Raw genomic sequence first — 21,317 nt, 5'->3', positions numbered from 1 at the left:
TTCAAGAAATTAAAGGAACAAGTTCACACAAACAAAATCTAAAATGAAACAGTATACCAGGCAATTACTCGTCTTGATTTGTGATATGACCTGTCTGAGTCCAGTTTCACTAAAACATGGGGACCTGAAATCACTGCATTAGAATATTATCGATCCAGAACTTCAAACTCACAGGAGGGGCCATAGCTGCAGTACCCGGAGTACAAAAAGATCGCCCTCAATCCTCCATGAAAGAACAGGGCTGCATTGTTCCCTAGCGAGGTTTGCTACGCTATATAAATACTAATACATACTTAGAAAGTCATGATTTAGATATCCACATAGACAACCTAAATTACTAATCAACAAAGCTTTCTTACGCAAGCAGTGGCAAAGCCACTAGGTCTCGCCGGAGGGGTAGATTAGGCGGGGCAGATTGTAGTGTGATAAATTGGGGAAGACTATGGTGGAGTAGGTTGGGATCGACTGTGGTGGGGTAGATTAGGGTAGATTGGGGTGGGGCTTATTAGGGCAGGGTAGACTGGGGTAGGTTTGGGTAGATATGAGTGGGGCAGATTGGAGTGAGGTAAACTGGAGTAGTTGAAGTAGGGTAGGAGTAGGATAAATTCTACTTGAAGGCCTTTCTAAGCAGGAAGACACCGAAGACCCAGCCATCAATGGTGACACATATAGGCAACATCATCACTGTTACTGAGACTCAATATGTCCTACTTCAAACTGATTACACATCTTATGTCTCCTTTGAAGGCATGCTCTTCCTCCAAGCACTCTGATGTAGTAACTGGTGACTTCACAAGAACTTGTAAGTAAATAATATAGTCTTTCTAAATCTTGGTGCCGAAAGCTTGTTGTTAGTGATTGAATGGAGATACTGGCATACACTGTTACAAATATATAAGCCCTTTTTTGAGTGGTCTTTGACTTCCGATGTCCATCCTTGCTAATTTTGCACTGTCACCACAGCTTGTCTATAATTGCAGAAACCCATTTTAAGCATAGTATTTAATCTTAAAGAAATACAAATACATACTTGTAATTTTGTGAAGTACACTTTAATAATATTCCTGTTTGAAAGCTATTTGACGGTAAGATCCTAGAAACCAATGAAGGAAGTGCAGATGGGCCACAGCGGAAATTACGTGTGCAAGTCAGTTTATAAAATATTTCATATGCCCCCGCTACACACATACTTGCAGATGTGGATCAATTTCAAATATGGTTTCTCCTCTTCTCATATCTGTTATCAACCATGGTCCTCCAGCTCTGAAGAAAGAAACCAAATAGTTTACACTCACAATCACGGCCGTAAAAAATCCTAAACATACAATAATCTTTATTTTTTTAGATAGTGCAAGAAATCCTATTTCACCTTATCAGAGCTGTTGTAATATTCAAGAGCCATAAAAACTAAGAGGGAGGAATACAGAGATATACAAATCAGATTTAAATTTGAAAATTTAACTTAGTGAAAAAAGAAAACGCACAACACGTCAAATACTAAAATAAAGAATTTCTCTGCAGTTAATGTTTCTAATCCTATCATGCCATTACACTTTAAGCAACTGTCAATAAAATGGGTGAACATTTATTATAATACACCAATCAACTAACATGAAGAAATGATTTATCTACAAAGCTTTTTCCTGGACAGACTCAAAGCGTTTTAATACTACTAGTAGCTGACACCTCTGCAACCACTTTAATTTCAACCTTTTTTGGCATCTGTCAACCCTCTCCCTCCACCCCCAATAGAAACATGAAGGCGAGTCATGATGGGTGTGGTCGGTGGTTTGAGCAACAGCTTCTTAATGGTGCTACATGTAAACTATATTTTCATTCTATTCAATAAGGTCCTCACCACAGGATATTGTATGTGCGGGGGGGTGTAACGAATAGTTTCTTACCTGTCGGTGTATTTTTGCAGCTCGAAATTCTTCCTGGATTCACAATGCTGTGCATTATTCCGCGGTCTAGTGGTTGGGTCCGGAATCATAGTCTTTTCTTTCTTTCTTTCTTTTTTTTTTCGTCGCCCAGGTGGGCGTCGATGCCTCACCTTTTGGTGTACTTCCTGTGACGTCGGCACGCTTCCTGCAGAAGCTCCCACCTTTGGGCGCCATCTTCGGATTCTTTTTTCTTGTTTTGTGTTCTTGTTGAATCCTTTGGCAATGTTCAGTATTTCTTTTCAAGTAAGAGATTTATCCGTTTGTCCTTCAAGGTGTATGTTCTGTATTGTCCTTGTATTACCACCTGCTTCTCCAGCCTCATCTTTCTGGCGGAGGTGGGTGTGTTCGCTAGTGAATCCAGAAAGATCTTCAAGCTGCAAAACTATACCGACAGGTAAGAAACTATTCGTTTTGCAGTGTGAATCTTTCTGGATTCACTATGCTGTGCATAGACTTTGTAGCGGTTTGTTATGTTTGTGGCGGCTGGGTGGAAGATGAGTGTTGGTTGTTGAATATATGTTGAAGCACTTTCTGTCCTACTTGTGCTTCCTTGTTCATTTGTATATCCACACAGTAGTGCTTAGTGAACGTGTGCACTGAAACCCATGTTGCCGCCAGGCATATGTCTTGAATGGGTGTGTTAGCCAGGAAGGCTATTGTTGCCCATTTTTTCCTGGTAGAGTGGGCCTGTGGCCCCTCTGCTAGTTCTTGGTCTGCCTGTCTGTAGCAGAATTGTATAGTTTGTGCGATCCATCGTGCGATGGTTCCCTTTGTTACTGGTCTACCCATGAAACTGCTTGCAAAGGACACAAAGAACTGTTTTGTCTTCCTGTGTTCCTTGGTTCTTTCTATGTAGTGCATTACTGCCCTTCAAGCGTCCAGAGTGTGCAGTGCCCTCTCTGCGCTTGTGGTCGGTTTCTGAAAGAAGCTTGGTATTTGTACTGTCTGGTTGATGTGGAACCTTGACACCACCTTTGGCATAAAGTGTGGGTCAGTTCTCATTACCACCCTATCATTGTGTATTTGGATGTAGGGTTCTTGCAGCGTTAGCGCCTGTAGTTCGTTCACCCTGCACAGTCAGGTGATTGCCACCAAGAAGGCTGTTTTCATTGTTAGCATTTGTAGGGTGGCCTTATGAATGGGTTCAAAGGGCGCTTTCATGAGCTCTGTCAAGACTAAATTGAGGTTCCATGCCGGTGGTGGCATCCTCTTTGGTGGTGCGATCCTCTTTGCCCCTTCCAGGAATCTTTTTACCATCTGTGAAGTAAAGAAGCTCTTCCCTGTTTCTCCTCTTGTGTAGGCTACTATCGCAACTAGGTGTATTCTTAGCGAGGATGAACTTAGTTTTGCCTTCAGTAGGTGCGTGAGATATCTTAGCACCGTTGATTCCCTGGTCATCTTCTTGTGTAGCTTTTTCTTGCTGCACCATTGTGTAAACCTCTTCCATTTTGCCACATAGCACCTTCGTGTGCTAGGTCTCCTTGCCTCTCGTAGTACCCGCAGGGTGCTTTCAGGTAACTTCAGGTGTGCAAATTCTAGGTCTTCAGGAGCCATGCTGCTAGGCTGAGGCTCTCAGGCTCTGGGTGCAGCACTTCTCTGTTTTGCATGGAGAGTAAGTCTTTCCTTTTCCCGAACTTGTGGGGTGCCCCCTGTGCCATTTCCATTATCTGGGAGTACCAGGTGGAGACCGGAGAGGAGTTAGCGGATAATATGTGGCAGACGGTACTTGAATATCCTAGAAGAGTCTCACGGAATGTGAAATTTAAATTTATTCAGACCATGGTTCTTCACAGAACGTACCTGACCCCGGAGAAGATCCATCGGATGTTCCCGGACTCTCCCCATTGTTGCCCTCGGTGATGCGCGGATGAGGCGGGCCTCCTCCATATGCTTTGGGCATGCCCACAACTAAGGAGATACTGGGGGGAGGTATGTCAGACACTACGAGAGGTTACACACATGCAGGTAGAAGAGACCGCCTTATATTGCTTAGTAGGAGCTCGCCACCGCCCTAAAGCACGGAGAGATAAACTGAGATTTATAGACCAGGCTCTCCTCTTGGCGATCAGAGTGCTTACAATGAGATGGAAATCCCCTAGAGCACCTAGTGTGGAGACATGGAAGAGAGATGTAGTGAAATGGGGCCAGGTGGATAGTGTCACCCTTAAGAGAGAGGAGGAAACTGGGAGGCGGAAAAACCTTATGGCAATGGATTGGGAGGTCATGCTGCTGGACTTAGATAGACTGGACCCGGCGCAGTCTCAGGGGGATGGACTGCATGATACGCACTGAGGACAAACATTTGGAGATTGATCATACCAAGGCCAGATTAGGTGTATATGTTTAGGTATTCTTACCGCACTAGAGTGGTCAGTATTGTAGCCCGGAGAATTGTACCGATGTGAGACATTTGCGCTCAGGAGAAGGGAGGGCTAGGGGTGGGATAGTTGGGGTGGGAGCGGGAGGGTGTAGGTCTTCTCCTTCAGTCATTTGTGTGTATATAGATGTTCTCTATCAAGCTGCCCGTGGATAGCTGGGTAATGCCACATGCCGAGCGGCCTTACTGCAGTTATAGAGATTACATAGATCCGAAACGTCGGAGGAAGATTACCACTGTTTTACCTGTTGTTGGGGTGAAAAGAGAAAACCGCGATTGCTAAATGTATGATGATTATTGATATGTTTTGCCTTATATGTCCAATCACGAATAAAGAATTTATTTAAAAAAAAAAATCTGTGAGTACCAGGTCTGCCTGGCCCACTGGGGTGCCACCAGGATCAGAGTCATGTTGCTGGTTCTGCACTTGTTGAGTACTCTGTGTATCAGGGGTATCGGGGGGAAAAGCGTAAGCAAATGTTTTCGACCAGCTTATCCACAGGGCACTCCCCAGGGACCCTTCCCTTGGTTGCCTAGATGCGAAGTTTCGGCATTTTGCATTCTGGCGTGTTGCAAATAGGTCTATTGTCTGTGTTCCCCACCTTCTGAATAGCCTTTGCGTTTCAAGTGTATTGAGCTCACACTCGTGGGAGGCCGATGTCTGTCTGCTGAGCCAGTCTGCTTCCACATTGTCCTTCCCTGGTAGATATATGGCTAGCAGGTCTATTTTTAGTGGTATGGCCCATCTCCATATCTCCTGTGCTAGGTTCAATAGCGGGGTTGATTGTGTTCCTCCCTCCTTGTTGATGTAGAACATCGTTGTTGTGTTGTCTGTCTGGATCAACACTCTCTGGTTGTACAGACCCCTCACCCTGAGCTTGCTCATGTGAGCTCCCCATCCCTTCTGGGATGCATCTGTGGTGATGGTCACCATTGGGGTCGGTGGTGTTAAAGGCTTCCCTTCCGTTATGTTCTCCTTGTTCCACCACGACATCTCCTCCTGCACTGCATGCGTTACAACCACTAGATCTTCCCAATTTCCTGTAGCTTGTGACCATTTTTCTTGCAGCCAATCCTGGAATGGTCTCATGTGGAGCCATACATTTGGAACCAGATGTATGCAGGAGGACATCATGCCCATGATCTTGCTCGCTGTCCTCACTGTCAGAGCTGGCCCCTTCTGGTAAAGGCGCGTCTCCTTCAGCAGTGCCATTGTTCTCTTGTCGCTGGGGAACACCCTGCTCTGTATGGTGTCGCTCTGTGCTCCTAGGAAGATTTTTATTTGCTCTGGTTCCATTGAGGATTTCCCCCAGTGAATGGAGAATCCCAGGTCCACCAGTGTACTTGTCACGCGCTGCGTGTGTTCTTTGCATGTCCTGTGTGAACTTGCCTTTATTAGCCAGTCGTCCAGGTAAGGGTATACATGTATCCCTTCCCTCCTTAGGTGCGCTGCCACTGCTGCGAGGCACTTTGTGAAGACCCTTGGTGCGGATTTTAGTCCGAATGCTAGGGCTGTGAACTGGTAGTGATCTTTGTTGACGGTAAATCTCAAAAGATGCTTGTGCTGCCTGTTCTTTGGGATGTGCAGGTAGGCATCTTTGAGGTCTATGGTGGCCATTAAGTCTCCGTCTCCTATCTGAGGAATGACCTCTTGTAGGGATGTCATCTTGAACTATTGTGTCTTTAGGTACTTATTTAGGAACATTAGGTCCAGGATGTGTCTCAGTGTTTCGTCCACCTTTGGTACCAGGAAGTAGGTTGAGTACACTCCCTTGTTCCTTTCTCTGTATGGTACTGGTTCGATGGCCTCCTTTTGGAGGAGTTTCTTCGCTTCCTTTTGAAGTAGCTCTAGCTCTTTTCCTGAAAGCGCCCTTCTTTCTGGTTTCCTGTTTGGCGGTGTCTTTTCCAGTTCTATGCAGTATCCGAACTGTATGATGTTGAGTATCCATTTATCTGTGGTTATCTTCTTCCACTCCCAGAAGAAATTACTTAGCCTGCCTCCTACTGGTGTTACATGTTCATTGATGTTCCGGCCGTGTATCCCTGTGTTGGTCTTGTTGTGCTCCACCCTGGGAGGAGTTTTGTGGGTGAGAACGTATTGCGTGACGGAGTCACTTAGAGGTGGGTTGTTGGCCCCCTCTTTTAATTTGTCCACGTCCATTTGCCCTCCCGCGAAATGACTGGCCCCTTTGCTGGTAGTGCCAGGTTTGTTTTTGATGTCCTTGTTGTGTTTCGCTGTCTCCCTGGTTGGACTGTTGGAAAGTCTGGTGTGACGTTCCTGGCTGGTTTTCCCCTCTTCCATTCGGTCTCCGCGACGGAGTACCCCTTTTCGTCCCCCTGAATTGTAAGGCCCCCAAGGACCTTGCAGTTTCGTTTTCTTTTTTGAACTGGGCGAGTTTTTCATCCACCGGCGCCCCAAACAGTGTCTCCCCATTAAACGGGGTGTTTAGAATGTTGTGCTGCACCTCTGGTTTGAAGCCTGAGATCTTGAGCCAGGCCTGCCTTCTCTCCGTGATTCCCAACATCATCAGCCTGCTGGACGTGTCCGCTCCGTCCAGAGCTATTTTGAGGCAAGAATTTGCCACATTTTTCCATTCTTCCACAAGGTGTGAAGCTCTTTGTTGGTACTCGTCTGGGAGGTGCTTGAGCAGCTGTCCGATCTCGTCCAGAATTTGGTACTGGTGTCTGTTCAGCAGGGCGTTAGAGTTTGCCATGCGCCAGTGCATGGCTGCATTTCTTTCTATCTTCCTCCCAGTTAGGTCCATCCTCCTGCTTTCCTTGTCTGGTAGTGGCCCGATGTTGTTGGTACATTTGCCCTTTTCCTGGCGGTTTCCGCAATAATGGAGTCTGCCGTAACTGATCCTCGGATGTAGGGAGGATCCTTAGAGGAGTATTTATACTTCTTCTCCGTCCTCGGCGTCACTGACCTGCATGTTGCTGGTTCCTTGAACGCCTCTTTCCCCTGGGCCATGACGCTCTCAAGCATGGGGGGGTACTGGCTCCTAGTTTGTGTGGGGAGCAGGGTCTCCAAGGGGAAGTCTGCTTTCGGTTTTTCCTCATGTAGCTTTACTCCAAACCTGTTGCCGCGTTCTTGATGACCATATTCTAGGCCCCAATGTCATCTGGTGGCGAAGGCCTCGAAGGGTACGTGTCCACGGCCTCTTCAGGGCTTTTGGTGTCCTGGTCCTGCCACTCCAGGTCCTGTGTCCCCAAGGATGTTGAGCCGAGGATCGTCCGCTGATAGTCGTCGCCCTCCTCTTCGTAGCGACTTTTCTGCGTCTTCTTTCCTCCAAAACTCTGGAGCCCCTTGGGAACGATCCAGACCCCAACGGCAGAAAAAATAATCTGAAGATGGCGCCCAAAGGTGGGAGCTTCCGCAGGAAGCGTGCCGACGTCACAGGAATTACACCAAAAGGTGGGACGCGACGAAAAAAAAGAAAAAAGAAAAAAGAAAGAAAAGACTACGATCCCGGACCCAACCACTGGACCGCGGAATAATGCACAGCATAGTGAATCCAGAAAGATTCACGCTGCAAAACTCCTGATATCGATTATCCTAATATCCCGGCCCCCGTAAAGGAGGCATCGGGGACCGGGAACATTAACATACCTGGAGACGATGAGGTAGGCGCCTGGAGCTGACCCTGAAACAGCCCCAGGCAGAGAAAAACGAGCAGAGGTCGGCAGACACAAGATGGCGGCTGCCGACGGAGCTACCAAGTCACCAAGCACAAGGTAGGACTCTCTCATTCCGGCAATTGCTTAGGCGCTGAAGTGCCCAGAAAGGAAGCAGGCAACCTGGCGGGCTTGTGGGTGGCCGTGATCTGCCACAAACCAAGGAGATCGATCCCAAAGAACGGCAGCCCTGAGCACACCAGATGGCGGCATAACTCCCTAGAAGACGCTCTGAGCAATAGTGCCATGAGTCAACTCGGGCCTGCCGCGAACGACTAGAGCAGCATGAAGGGACTGAGGCGCGCCCGGCCTTCATCAGGACCTCCAGCTACAGAGGTGAAGGTCAGCTTCGGTAACATAGACCTGATCTGGAGGGGGACACAGGACTGCAGAGACAACCACGTGGCGGTGAGACCCAGTGAAAGTGCAGTGGGTCTCCAACGCTGAAGCAGACACTCTAAACTGCCCGTTGTAAGTCAGTAGCACCAGGTAAGGGTGCAGCGAGCAGCACACTGTACAGGACTCCTCCAAACTCACATTATGGGCAATTGCTTTTGGCAAATATGGCCCTAAGCAGCTAGTATTATTCACATGTGGAGTTCACTCGAGGGCTTGGACAAGCGCCCTAAATTGGCCAACTAGATGGGGCTGGTTAGTGAATAAGTGGCGAATTAAAAGAGAACAGTGACAGAAAGAGAGGAATCAACAAAGCCTGGGTAAAAGGCAAATTTGAGAGCCTCAGGCAAACCCCCTGGAAGGGCTGAGGAAAACGAGAGTAACTTAGGAGCTCGGAGCATATTGGCCTACAGGAGGTTTCGTAGGGTTGCGTGTTCATAGTGCGCATTCTTAGAGGAGACAGCAATCCCCAGAGCTAGCTTGGAGCTTGACTTGTATAAGTCTGCGCTGAATACAAAAGACGATCTGCCTCCTGACAGCTGCCACTAGGAGAGAGGCAGCACTGAATAGGATCACAGAAGGCGTAGCCCAGAAAACATGGGGAAAAGCGTTAGGAAACGCAGCCCAGAAAATCAGAGCACTGGCTGAAACCAAATCAGACAGAAGAAGCCGGGGATATGGAAGAGACCCAACAGTAAGATACCAGAACAGACTCAATACTTGGTGACATACTGCAAGCAATCACAGCTTCCCGAGAAACCCTTGAGTCTAAAATAAACAGGACTGAGCTTAATTTACTGAAGGACAACCACAGGAGGTTGGCCGGGAGAGTCACCACTACCGAACGAACATTAACGGACATGCCACATGAATTAACTCGGCTAAGAGAAACAGTATCCATCATCGAGAAAAAAGTTAAGGTAGTGGAAATGCGGGCGGAAGACAGTGAAAATAGATCCCACAGACACAACATATGAATTCTGGGGTCCATGAACGGGCAGAAGGAACAAACATGCTGACCTACATCGAGGAGTGGCTTCACAGGGAGGTAGCGCCATAGTGCCTTTTTCTAATTCTATGCCCTGGGGAGGGTATACAGAGTTCCCACCCAACCTCCCAAACCGGGGGCAGCCCCACGACCTATAATAGCAAAACTCCTGCACTATATATCCAAGCCCAAACGCGAATACAGCATGACCTACAAATAAATAAGAGTAAAGTGAAGATTTTTCCGGATTTTACAAGGGAGGTGCAGAAGCAGCATGCAACCTTTCTGGGGTGAAAAATTGTCTTAGACAGATGAAAGTCCCCTACGCAATGTTGTTCTCTGCACATCTAAGGGTGGTCACTCCCACCAGCACGCAATTCTTCATGACCACACAAGATTCCTGGAACAGGATCGAAGTGGAATCGAATGCCAGCCCAGAAGGGGACACTAGACACCCCGAATCACGCCGTATGAGACAAGTCTACAAAGAAAAATGCTCCCACATTGGCTGAAACTCAACTTGAGAGAGGTAAAGTGATCCGGGCCCTCGCTGAACTCTGCAAAAGACAGGAGTCCACCTTCCTCGCTAAGCGAGCACGAAGGTCAGAGCTCGACGGCAACCAGAGACAGTAGCTCTGTGGAAGACACGGACAAAGTACTGCTGAGGGTCAAGCCAGGAACAGCGGATGAGATAGTCTAATAGCAATGGTGACAGGATATGGACAGCACATCAACTGGAGAAAAGCCTGCTGTCTTTGTAAGGTCATAAACCTCATGTATTTAACAAGGACTGTGTACCCATTGCGAGGGGGGGGGGGGGGGGGGAAATCAGGGACCGGGGGTCTGCTCCGAGACTGTGATACTAGCCCACCCTACCTAGTGTTATGTGGGTGTCCCCGAGTTCAGACATCCGTTGGTGTCTAGTTTGGATGGTGTTTGTTCCCACACCTGTCCTGGGGTACGGGGTTCATGTTTATGTTGGGGATTAGGGTTCATAGGAAGGGAAGGGTATTCATAAGGGGTTGCACTAGACATGTCATTATCCATGGCAAACCAACATAGGATAAACCCCTTCTTGGCCAGAAGGAGGGTGCAGATTGTCTTATTAGAGGAGACACATATTAGAGCTAAGGAAGGAGCAGCTCTGCAGCGCAGATGGAGGGGACAGGCCTATTATACAGAATAATCAGCATTCACCAGAAGGGTACTGGTATGGATTACACCAGGGGTCCCAATTAAGTGCAGGTTGCAAACACTAGACACTGAGGGTAGATTTGTGGTAGTGCATGGGACTTTTGACAGCCGAGAGATCACGAGAGGGAGCACATATGGCCCTAATTCTGACCACGTATCATTCTTATCCACTCGCTCCAGAAAATTGGCGCCACACCTGATGGGTTCAGTGTTGATTGGGGGAGAGGGGGGATTATAATTGTGTGAAAAATTTTGAACTTGACCGGTCCTACCCACCACTACGAGATGTCCCAATAGTCAGGTCGGCGAAGGTCCTGAAGGAATGAATGGCAAACGCAATGGGGCATTATAGACTCTTGGAGACCTCATCACCCAGAGAAGAGAGACTTTTCCTTCTTTTCCCACTTGCATGACTTACATGTAAGGATGGATACAATACTCTGCACACAAGACATACATGATTTAGCGGGGACCAGTGAATACCTACCCAGGACTATCTCCGATCATAACCCTTTGTTACTGGGAAAGAGATGGGATACACCTTGGGCAAGTATTCCTACTTGGCGGCATTACCCCTGAAGCACTTGAGGACTCTGTCTTCCACGCAACAATTAAAAGTGCCATTATCCAATGCTTCCATGAGTACGATGGAAGAGGCACAGACCCTTTAATTGTGTGAACGCTTTTAAGGCAGTTATCAGAGGAAGATGTATATCGGAGGTAGCGGGAATAAGAGGGACCCTCTTGTGTGAGACCCTGGCTGTGAAGCAGCAGCTGAGGGATGTAGAGCAACTTAGGCCTGAACATAATGAAGTGCAGGACCAGCTGATTGAAGCTAAAGAAAGGGTAGCAGAGCACGTGGAAAGGCTGAGATGTTTTGATTACAGAAATTATATGATACGAGCACATGAAGAGAGAGATCGTGCAGAGACACTCTTGGCATGGCTAGCTAAGCCGGCAAAACAAGACTCAGTAATTCTTGAACTTAGGGAAGGGGAGGCACCCGCTATTCGCACTAACTGGGCATAAATAGCACATTTAAGGCTTATTATGCAGATTTATGCTAGAGTAAGACAGCCTGTGCAGGGACCGACATAGATCACTTTTTGCATCCAATAACACTTCCAATAGTAACAGCTGAAGAGGCAGAGGCACTGGGAGGGGATCTTGAGCTTGCAGAGGTCAGGGCAGCCATTAAAGCATTGGCCAGAAACACAACCCCTGGCACAGCCAGCCAGCCAGTAGAATTTTATTTGATGTACATCGAAGAATTAGGCCCCACGTTAGTGAGCCTCTATAAAGGGGCTAGAGACGCAAGCAGACTATCTGCAATGTCAAAAGAGACTTTGGTAGTTCCGCTTTTAAAGCCAGGTAAGTCCCCTGATGATAAAATAGCTTATAGACCACTGTCTATGCCTAACCTGGACTACAATGTTCTAAGCAAGATACTAGCAATGTGCCTCCTCCCACATATGAGTAACCTGATACACAGAGACCAGGCAGGGTTTATACCGGGACGTAACACCTCTACCAATGTCCGGAGATTATTCAGAATACTTGAAGCACACACATAAGATAAAGAAGAAAGGGCTATCTTTGCAGTAGATATCGTAATGGCTTTTGATAGACTAGAATGGCCCTATCTATGCCGAATATTGGAAAAGTTTGGTCTGGGTCAGGGATTTGTAACATGGACAAAATTACTATATGCAGGATCATTGGCTAGGGTGAAAACTGGGAGAGCGATTTCAGACAGCTATAGTGTGACCAGTGTTACCAGACAAGGTTGCCCCTTGTCGCCATTACTATTTGCCTTGGCGATGGAGCCATTAGCCTGTGACTCCAAGTCGGGAAAACCATACAAGGGGCTTGAGATATATGGTCTACAACACTATATAGCATTGTATGCAGTCAACCCCCTGCTTTTTCTCCAGAACACGAGGGGTGATCTACGAGGAGCAACTGAACTTCTCGCTCATTTGGAAAAGGTCTAGGGACTCCGGTTTAACTGGAGAATGTCATGCATGTTCTCGACCACCATGGGCAGAGACAGACCAAATACAGAACAAGATATAATATGGGAGTCTAGATGCTTATCGTACCTAGGGACAAGAGTATATCATGACACCTTGGATACCCTGGAGGGTAATGTTGGGAAGGCCATTAGGGAACTGAAAACTAACATGAACTTCAGGGCCACCCTGCCCCCTTCGGTGATGGGCAGACTAGCCCTTCTAAAAATGGTGGTGCTACCACAGCCACTATACTTTTTTGGTACCCTCCCGATATGGATCCCGGCGAGTGTCTTTCGTGACCTCAGGTCATTGGTCACAGGATAGACGCAGAGTGGCGCTCACTACACTGCAAAGCCATGTAGAATGGGGGGGGAGGGGGGGGGGGGGGGGGACTCGCAACCCCAGACTTCAAAAATTTCTATCTGGCAGCCCAGATCCAGTGGCTCACGCAGTGGGTGGTGGGCAAGAAAGCAGGAACAGAGCAAATGGTCCGCAATGTCCCTGACATCCACCAGTTGTACAGGGCAATTTTGAGACTAACGATCTCAAGAACAAACACTAACCCCGAGTTCCCGAGTTCCAGGTCCTGTGTAGGTGCTAAGGTCATTCCCTGAAAAAAAATCGAAAACTAAGAGGCCTTACGCCCCAGACATCCCGCTAGAATGGCTCAGAGAACTTACACATGGAGGGGGGTTGGCACAGGTTAGGAGATTGGGTGGAGGTATGAGTAAGCACAAAGTGGGCCTTGTATGAGGACAAAAACAATAATACCATTTGAAGACTTCCGAGACAGATATAAACTCCTGAGGGGTCATTTCCTCTTGCATAGAGCACTAACAGCGGCAATCCAGAAACACTGGAGGTTGGGATTGAGGGAACCTCCGGTATCAACGGAGGCCAAAAAATAGTGTTACCCTCTGGGACATACAAAGCTATCACATGTCTGTACCGCCGACTTCGAAGCACAGGTGGGCTCCCTTAGAAAAAGGGAAAGCGCAGTGGGAGGAGGATTTGGGGATTCCCTTAGAGGAGAAAAAATGGGAAGACCTGGTGAGGCGCTTCCCCAAGGTCTTCAGGAACCCAATGTAACCCTATGTAACTTTTATGTGCTACATAGGGCATATCTCACCCCGGATAGGATAGATACTTTGCGACAACCGACGCTGCGTGCCCACGTCTCTGGGAGGTAGGAACAGAGTTTCTCCACATGTTTTGGAGTTACCCACAGCTAGGAGGGTTCTGGAAAACGGTCATGAACAAGATGTCGGGGTATTGGACAAGGATGTCCACTGCACACAGCAACACTGCCTCCTCCATTGGTTCCTACAAACCCACCAAAACTAAAGTCACAAGTGGAATCAAAGAAATGGCACTTCTCCTGGCTAAAAGAGAAATAGCCCGGAACTGTAAATGACAAAGGGTACCTGGTCTGGAAAGCTGGTAAAGGGAGTGAATATGATGGTCAGGTTATGAAGGGGCAATTAGAACAAGAAATGCTTAGAGAGGGAAGGGTTCACTTAGCAGGACCCTGGTCTGCCTTAGTTGAGGAACTGAAAAATGGAACTGGCCACCAGGCAGAAACTCCGGAAGGCAATAGCTGATTAAAAGTACCTCCAGAGGGAGGAACCAAGATGGCGATCGGGATGGCTGCGTAACCGCTCGGCTCCGTGAGCCTCCTCACCCCGTGCATACATCCTGACACTTATCCTGAGCTGCAACGGCATCTACTTGTAGGCGAAGAGTCATTTACACTTACCGCTTGCTCCTGGGGCTTCTGCTTGCTGCGGACCCGCTGGAGTGTCCCTGCCAGTTTTGAGGCCTTCGCGGAGCTGGGTCCGGGGTCTCGAGTGCGGGGAGTGGCCGGCCGCGAGTGCAACAACAGCGGCCTCTGGTGGTGGTGAGCACTCGGCCGGAGGAAACTGTGGACCTGATTGCCGATGGCGAAAGTGCCGACCCTGCCCGACTGGCAGAGGACCGTGGGGGGAGAGTGATGCCGCTGGGTCGAGGGAGGTGCATGATTATTTGCCCCACATTCCGGTGTTGTGCCCGGGCCCATCGCTGCCATTGTCCGGAGTCGGCGTGCTGCCCCCAGGGTGCGGCGGAGTTTTTAGCCTTTCGGTGACTCTCCGCTGAGACACCTGCCCTGGCCTGTGAGATTCCGCTGAGAAACCTGCCTTGGCCTGTGAGATTCCCGTTGTGAATCCTGTCCATCCCTGATGTGAGACCTGGTCCCGTGGTGAGGTGGTGAGGGACGAGGCCGGAGCAGCTGAGATGGCGGGAGGCGCCCTCGTGCGCACACCTCACCCGGGCAGAGAAACCTTTCTGCGAGAGAGTCCTGGGGTCTGGCGACTCGAGAGAGAGCCCATGTTCAGAGACGTTTTGGCTGCATTAACAACTCTACACGAGACCGTGATCTGGGACGCCCGGGAACTGGGACGGAGGATGGCCGCCATTGTTCTCCTGCCGCTCCACGTGGGTGGGGATGGATCGCAAGGAAGCGCCGAGGTGCCCGCCTTTGCGTCTGTGTTGAACGTTCCAGCTGCGCCTGTGTTTGTGGAGACACCGATGGACCCGGTCCGTTGCATCGCTCTGGATTGCTCTGTTGCCTTTGGGAGTGACTCGTCGGGATCTGCATATATGCGGCGGCGGAGGGCACAACGCCGATCCATGGTTTGGGTCGCCCCGGCGGCACTTCAACAATTGTTGGATTGTGTGTCTTTTTCTTCCTGGCCGGTGAGACTGTGTTCTGCCTGGGGGATGTTCCCGGCATCGGTGCTGCCACGCACGGAGTTCCGCCATGCGTCTTTGACTGGGAGTTGGGGGCTACGGTCCCATGGAGTATTGGCGCCTCTCGGACCGCCCGGTTCGGCTGGACCCGCCACAATGTACTGTATGCCGATTGATAAATGGCCATATTGATACTGTGGCTCTTCTGCCTTTGCCTCTGCTGTATACTGTGCGCGATAGGGGAGGGGGGGCCGGGTGGTCTGATCGATGGTCCTTCTCCGTATTTTTTCCTTTCCTTTTTCTTCTTCTTTCTTCTATATTTCGGGTCTCTTTTTAGGGCGATAGGCACGCTGCTGGGGGGAGGGGGGGGGAGGCCGTAGCCTTCTGCAGGGGTGCAGGGTGGGGGGTAGGGGGGAAGCAGGTTGTTTCTTTGTCCTTTCTTTGTCTCTATGGCCCTTTGCTTCGTCTTTTTCTGGGTGTCGTCGTCTTCATGTTTCCTACAATCTGTTTTGTTTTTAAGGGTCGGGGTGCTGATTCGCCATGCCGTATATCTGTTGTTTACTTTAATCCTGACTCGTAGTCAGTCACCCACTCGAGGTAACTTCCCCTCGCCCCTCACTCACTGGCGAAGTTCACTCATACACCCTCCACACCCCCACCCTCCCTAGCCCACAGCTCACACCTCCTTCGAGTCCCGCAGAACCTACCTCCCCCCTGATCCTATCTCCCCCGTCCCGTGCCAGGACCATCTCCCACTCACTCGCTGAGGAAGATCACTCCCCGTCATACACCCCCCATACCCCAAAGCTCACTACCCCCCACCTCTCACCTCCCACGAATCACGCGGAACCCACCACCGCCCTTTTCTCTCCCCTGCCCTGCGACAGGTCCATCTCCTACCCTATCCCCCCCCCACCCTTACTCCCCACTACCCCACTCTCCCAACTAGTCTCACAGAACACACCTCCACCGCAGTGAGCATATCTCCCACGCCCCACGACATGACCAAATCTCACCCTATCTCCCCCCCCCATTCTCACTCCCCACTACCCCAGACTCTCGGAACACACCACCTCCCTTATCCTAACCCCTTATCATCTAGCCCCCCCATTCCTAGCCCCCATTATCCTACTGTCACTCCCACCTTCCCCAGCCTACACTCATCCCTCAACTCACCTGCACCGCCTACCACCAGCACCATCACCTACGCTACCAACCTCCCCCCTTCCTCATCCACGCCCCTTACTCACAAGCTCTCTCATCCATCGAATGCCACCCCACCCACTACGGCCGCAGAGCCCTGCACCGTCGCGTGCACATCCCGCCCCAATCGATCCATTGTCCACCCCATTGCCCCACTCCATCACTCACCTACTGCTCTCAGTCCCAATACCATCCCCAATCCAACCCTGGACATGATCATATCCACCCTCCTACAAGTCAAAGAAGATCTTCACTCCATCAAAGAACTTCTTTTCGCACACCCCAGACACCCCCTACCCACCACTTCCGCGCCCAACAAGTACACCACCCGCCCCTCAAACCATTTCACTCATCACTCCCCACGCTGGCCCTCTATCCCCGATTGCAAGGCCACTGGCCGCCCCCGTCGCACCCTAAACCCCCTCTCTGATCGAGACTTACACACTCTACTCCGTTCATATGGCCCAGGTCCCACAAAACACCCACCCACCACACACCTTCCCATACCCACGATTCTCACAAATCCCCTCAGGCCCCCCACACTGAGCAACAGAAGCTCTGTCCCCAGTATTCTCAGGAAAGTCCCCCTCTCCCTAGAACACTTGTCCACTCTCCTCACCCCCAGACTAAAGTGTATCCGGCTCAATTGCAGATCGGCCCCGAGACACTCCTCCGGCATCGCGGATCTCATCTTATCTATGGATCTCGATCTAGCCATTCTGACTGAAACGTGGCTAACTGAAGCCTCCACACCTATAATGGACATACTAGTCCCCCCCCAATTACCACATTATTAGATTTGACAGAAATGGCAAGACGGGCGGGGGAATCGCATGCATCTATAGGAGCAACCTCGCTGTTACCAAAGGTCCATCCCCCTCCCTCACCTCCTGCGAACTCATCTGCCTCGATATTACTAGCGAGGGCAAACCTGTATGCTCCCTACATGTCATCTACCACCCACCTGGGGACAACCTCACCTTCTCCCAACAACTCATGGACACGATAACCACCAACGCCGGTCGACAGATCACTCAAATCTACTTGGGAGACTTCAACCTCCACTGGAACGACCAGAAAGACGCTGTGGTGAGTAGCCTTAAAACTTTCCTCAACGCGCTTGACCTCACCCAAATCTGCAACCGTCCGACACATGAAAAAGGCTCCATCCTCGACCTTATCATCGCCAAAGAAGACTCTACCTAGCTGGAGGCAATCCAACCCTGTGACTGGTCAGACCACCACATTATCACCTTCTTCATCAACGAAAAGGTCAAACTTAACCCGGCTCAACCTACCAAAACAAAGATCTGGAAGAGGGACATGAAGAATCTTAACCCAAACTCCTTGCCTGCCCACACAGGCAGTCTCCTACTTCCCCCGACGGACGTCTCTGATGTTCATTCTCTGACCGACCTCTACCTAGACACTATGACCTCAATAATCAATGAAGCCGCACCCCTGCAACTGAAGAGAGTCTCCACCAAGAACTCGAACCCATGGTATGATGGTAGACTCAATGAAGACAGACGTGCGATGCGCATGGCAGAGCGCACGTGGAGATCTGACCCCTCAGCACTGCACCTTAAAACGCTTAAGAATAAGAGAAACGCCTACTTCAGAAAAATCAAACGCTCGAAATCAGTCTTCTTTAGCCAACAGCTGGACCAAGCAAAAAACCGACCAAGAAAACTGTTCGAGTTAGTCAATTCCCAAACCAAGACGCAACCTCTACAACCTAACAGCTCAACAAATGATATTCCAAGCTGTGAAGACTTCTCTGCTTTCTTCAAGCAAAAGACCGACAATATAAGAAATGATCTCCTCAAGGATGTAAGTCGATACTCCTGCTCCATCTCCATAACTAACACTCAACTTAAAAACAACGCTGCATGGACGTCCTTCGACACCTACTCTGAAGAATCAATTCACAAACTGCTAGGCACCTTGAAGCCCGCTAATCACCTCTCAGACCCCCTGCCTGCCAATGCTGTCAAAGCCCTCACCCCCCTGCTCCTCCCACTCTGGACTAAAATTATCAACGGCTCCCTTCAACAAGGACTCATCCCAGACTCCCTCTAGATAGGGCAAGTCACGCCTATACTCAAGAAATCCACAGCGGACCCGGCCGACCTAAACAATTACCGCCCTATCACCAATATCCCCACTCTGGCCAAATTGCTAGAAAAATGCGTACAACTCCAATTGACAAAACACATTGATCAGTTTGACCTCCTCAACCCTCACCAATCAGGATTCAGAGCAAAACATAGCACGGAAACGGCTATGACACACATAATTGATGACGCCCTCCAAATCCTTGATCACAATGAGTCCTGCCTCCTCATCCTTCTTGATCTCTACTCAGCATTTGATACGGTCAAACACGAGAATCTACTGGAGCTGTTAAATACCAGAATGGGCATATCCGGGACTGTTCTCAAATGGTTCACGTCCTTTCTACACAACCGATCTCAGAAGTTCAAGATCAACAACGCATTGTCCTCACCTGTGCCCATAACACTAGGCGTCCCGCAAGGTTCCTCCCTATCCCCCACATTGTTCAACCTCGTCATGGAACCACTCACTACCTTGCTTCAAGCATCAAATGTACACTTCCATATGTACGCCGATGACACTCAACTCTACCTCAAGTTACAATCCCCGGAAGACATCAAACTTCTGGACGCCACACTAAGAAACACCCAAGCATGGCTGGCCGATAATCACCTCAAACTAAATGCTCTGAAAACTGAGTTCCTTCTGATCTCACCTCCTGCGAAAAAGGCCATCACCCAAACCTGGCTCAATCATCTAACCGCACTCAATGTCCAGCCCACCATCGTGGACTCTGCGAAATCCCTTGGCATCACACTTGACTCCAATCTCAACATGCAGCAGCATATTAGCAAAGCAACTAAAGGAGCCAACTTCCAAATCAACACTCTGAGAAAACTTAAACCCTTCCTACCACCCAAGGACTTCCATACTGTTGTACAAGCCCTTGTCATTCCTCGCATAGATTACGGAATTGTGGCCCTTAGCGGGCTCCCCCTAACAACAATGGCACCACTAAGAGCCTCTCTGAATGCGGCCGCGAGACTCATCACTGGCTCAAGAAAACACTCGCATATATCCCCTGACTTAAAAGCCCTGAATTGGATGCCTTTTGAAGCCAGAATTCAGCTGAAAATTGCCTGCATGACACACTCGGCCGTACACCACAAGTCACCCAACTACCTCACTCACAAGCTGACTATATCAGGAGGCTCAAGATCCAACAGAAGCACAAAAAACCTCCTCCTGAAACCTCGTAGATTCCGGAAGGAAAAGACATACAAACGCTCCTTCTCAGGAATGGCACCTAGGATCTGGAATGCACTCCCGCCAGAAACTAGGCTTATCCCCTCCACTGTACTCTTCAAGAAAGAGGTAAAAGCCATCCTTATGGCTAAGTTCACCTGAACCCTACTGTTACTGGAACAATGACATTACACGGCTACTATATTATCGGCTACCTGAGTGTTTATCCGTGTTATACTCTTGTTTGATTGCTACTGGATCAAAGTCATTGCACGGATTCTATATTACTGGTTTCCAGACTGTTTATTAGGGTTTACACTATGATTTGATTGCTCTACTAACTTGCAATCACTTACTACCGACTACTATACTGTTTTCAACAGTGTGTTTACTCACCCTCTGGGGGGCTATAATCTTATTCGATCGCTACTGGAGCAAAGACATTGCACGGCCTCTTTATTATTGGTTTCCTGATTGTTATTATTGTGTATACTCTTATGCGATTGCTACCCTACATTGTAACTCTCTCACTACCAAATATTATACTGTTTTCAAGAGTTTGTCTACCCTACCTCCTGTTTCTGTAAAGCGCTCTGATATCTGCAAAGATCTTGTCCGCGCTATATAAAACTTTAAAAATAAATAAATAAATAAAGTATGCCTTGCCCCCGTGTCCTTACTTGTGTTCGCACTCGTTCCGGGGTTCTGTTTCATGTTGCTATTGTAGGATCGTGTGTGACTGTCGGACACTTCTTCTGATGTTTTTTCAGTTTAACTTTTCTTCATTATAAAATTGACCTTCTTAAATCCTGTATTCTACGCTATACGCTTACATACGAGTTCTATCCTGGATACTTACCTGCCCCGGCTTATCGACCGCTGTTTCTTTTACATTGCTCTGCTTACCTTGGGACTTGCTTAGCGGCCGGCCGGGATGGTTGTAGGCCCATGCTTGTATTGCTGTGAAGTGCAAATAAAGGTCTTCAAAAAAAAAAAAAGTACCTCCAGAAAGAATCTAGAGAGTACTGCAACGATGTGGTGGGATGATATGAATCGCCCTATAGCTGAAGGCAAGTAATATTGCAAATATGATTTCATTAAATGGTTTGAAAGGATAAAATGGTTTGTGGGGGATAGACGCTGGGAACGAGAAGGAAGGAACTAAACCTATTTCTGTTATATTGAATCTGGCCCACCATGAAACACCTGAGGAAGGTGTTGAGGGGGGAGGGGAAGGAGGGGTTGTTACGGTTCATAGAAATTAATGAGATACCTGGTAATTGGAATTATTGACCACATCCAGGAAAGCTGAATGCTAAGATTATACCTAGGCCTGCTGTATAAGGGAATGGCACATTAAGTAGAAATATAGGCTGAGCACTGTAAACTGAATAGCTGTAAAGATATGCGTTTTAAGTGCTGTATAGATATATGTATAACCAATCAAATCTGTTCCAAACAAATAAACAGGATATTGCATGTATAAGGAATGAGAC

General features: G+C 48.8%; 1 protein-coding gene across 5 annotated transcripts in view; it reads right to left on the bottom strand.

Moving 5' to 3' along the window:
* SUFU (SUFU negative regulator of hedgehog signaling) overlaps positions 1-21,317 on the bottom strand; it is a 507,756-nt gene that overhangs the window by 327,685 nt on the left and 158,754 nt on the right. For all 5 annotated transcript variants that reach the window (XM_078643658.1, XM_078643659.1, XM_078643660.1 and 2 more), the window contains exon 6: positions 1,191-1,263. In XM_078643658.1, coding sequence (XP_078499784.1) covers positions 1,191-1,263 — 73 coding nt within the window. The remainder of the gene's footprint in view (positions 1-1,190; positions 1,264-21,317) is intronic.

The sequence above is a fragment of the Lissotriton helveticus genome, chromosome 5_1 (assembly GCF_964261635.1).
Source record: "Lissotriton helveticus chromosome 5_1, aLisHel1.1, whole genome shotgun sequence".
Lineage (NCBI taxonomy): Eukaryota > Metazoa > Chordata > Amphibia > Caudata > Salamandridae > Lissotriton > Lissotriton helveticus.
This window is presented reverse-complemented; position numbering and strand designations above follow the sequence as displayed.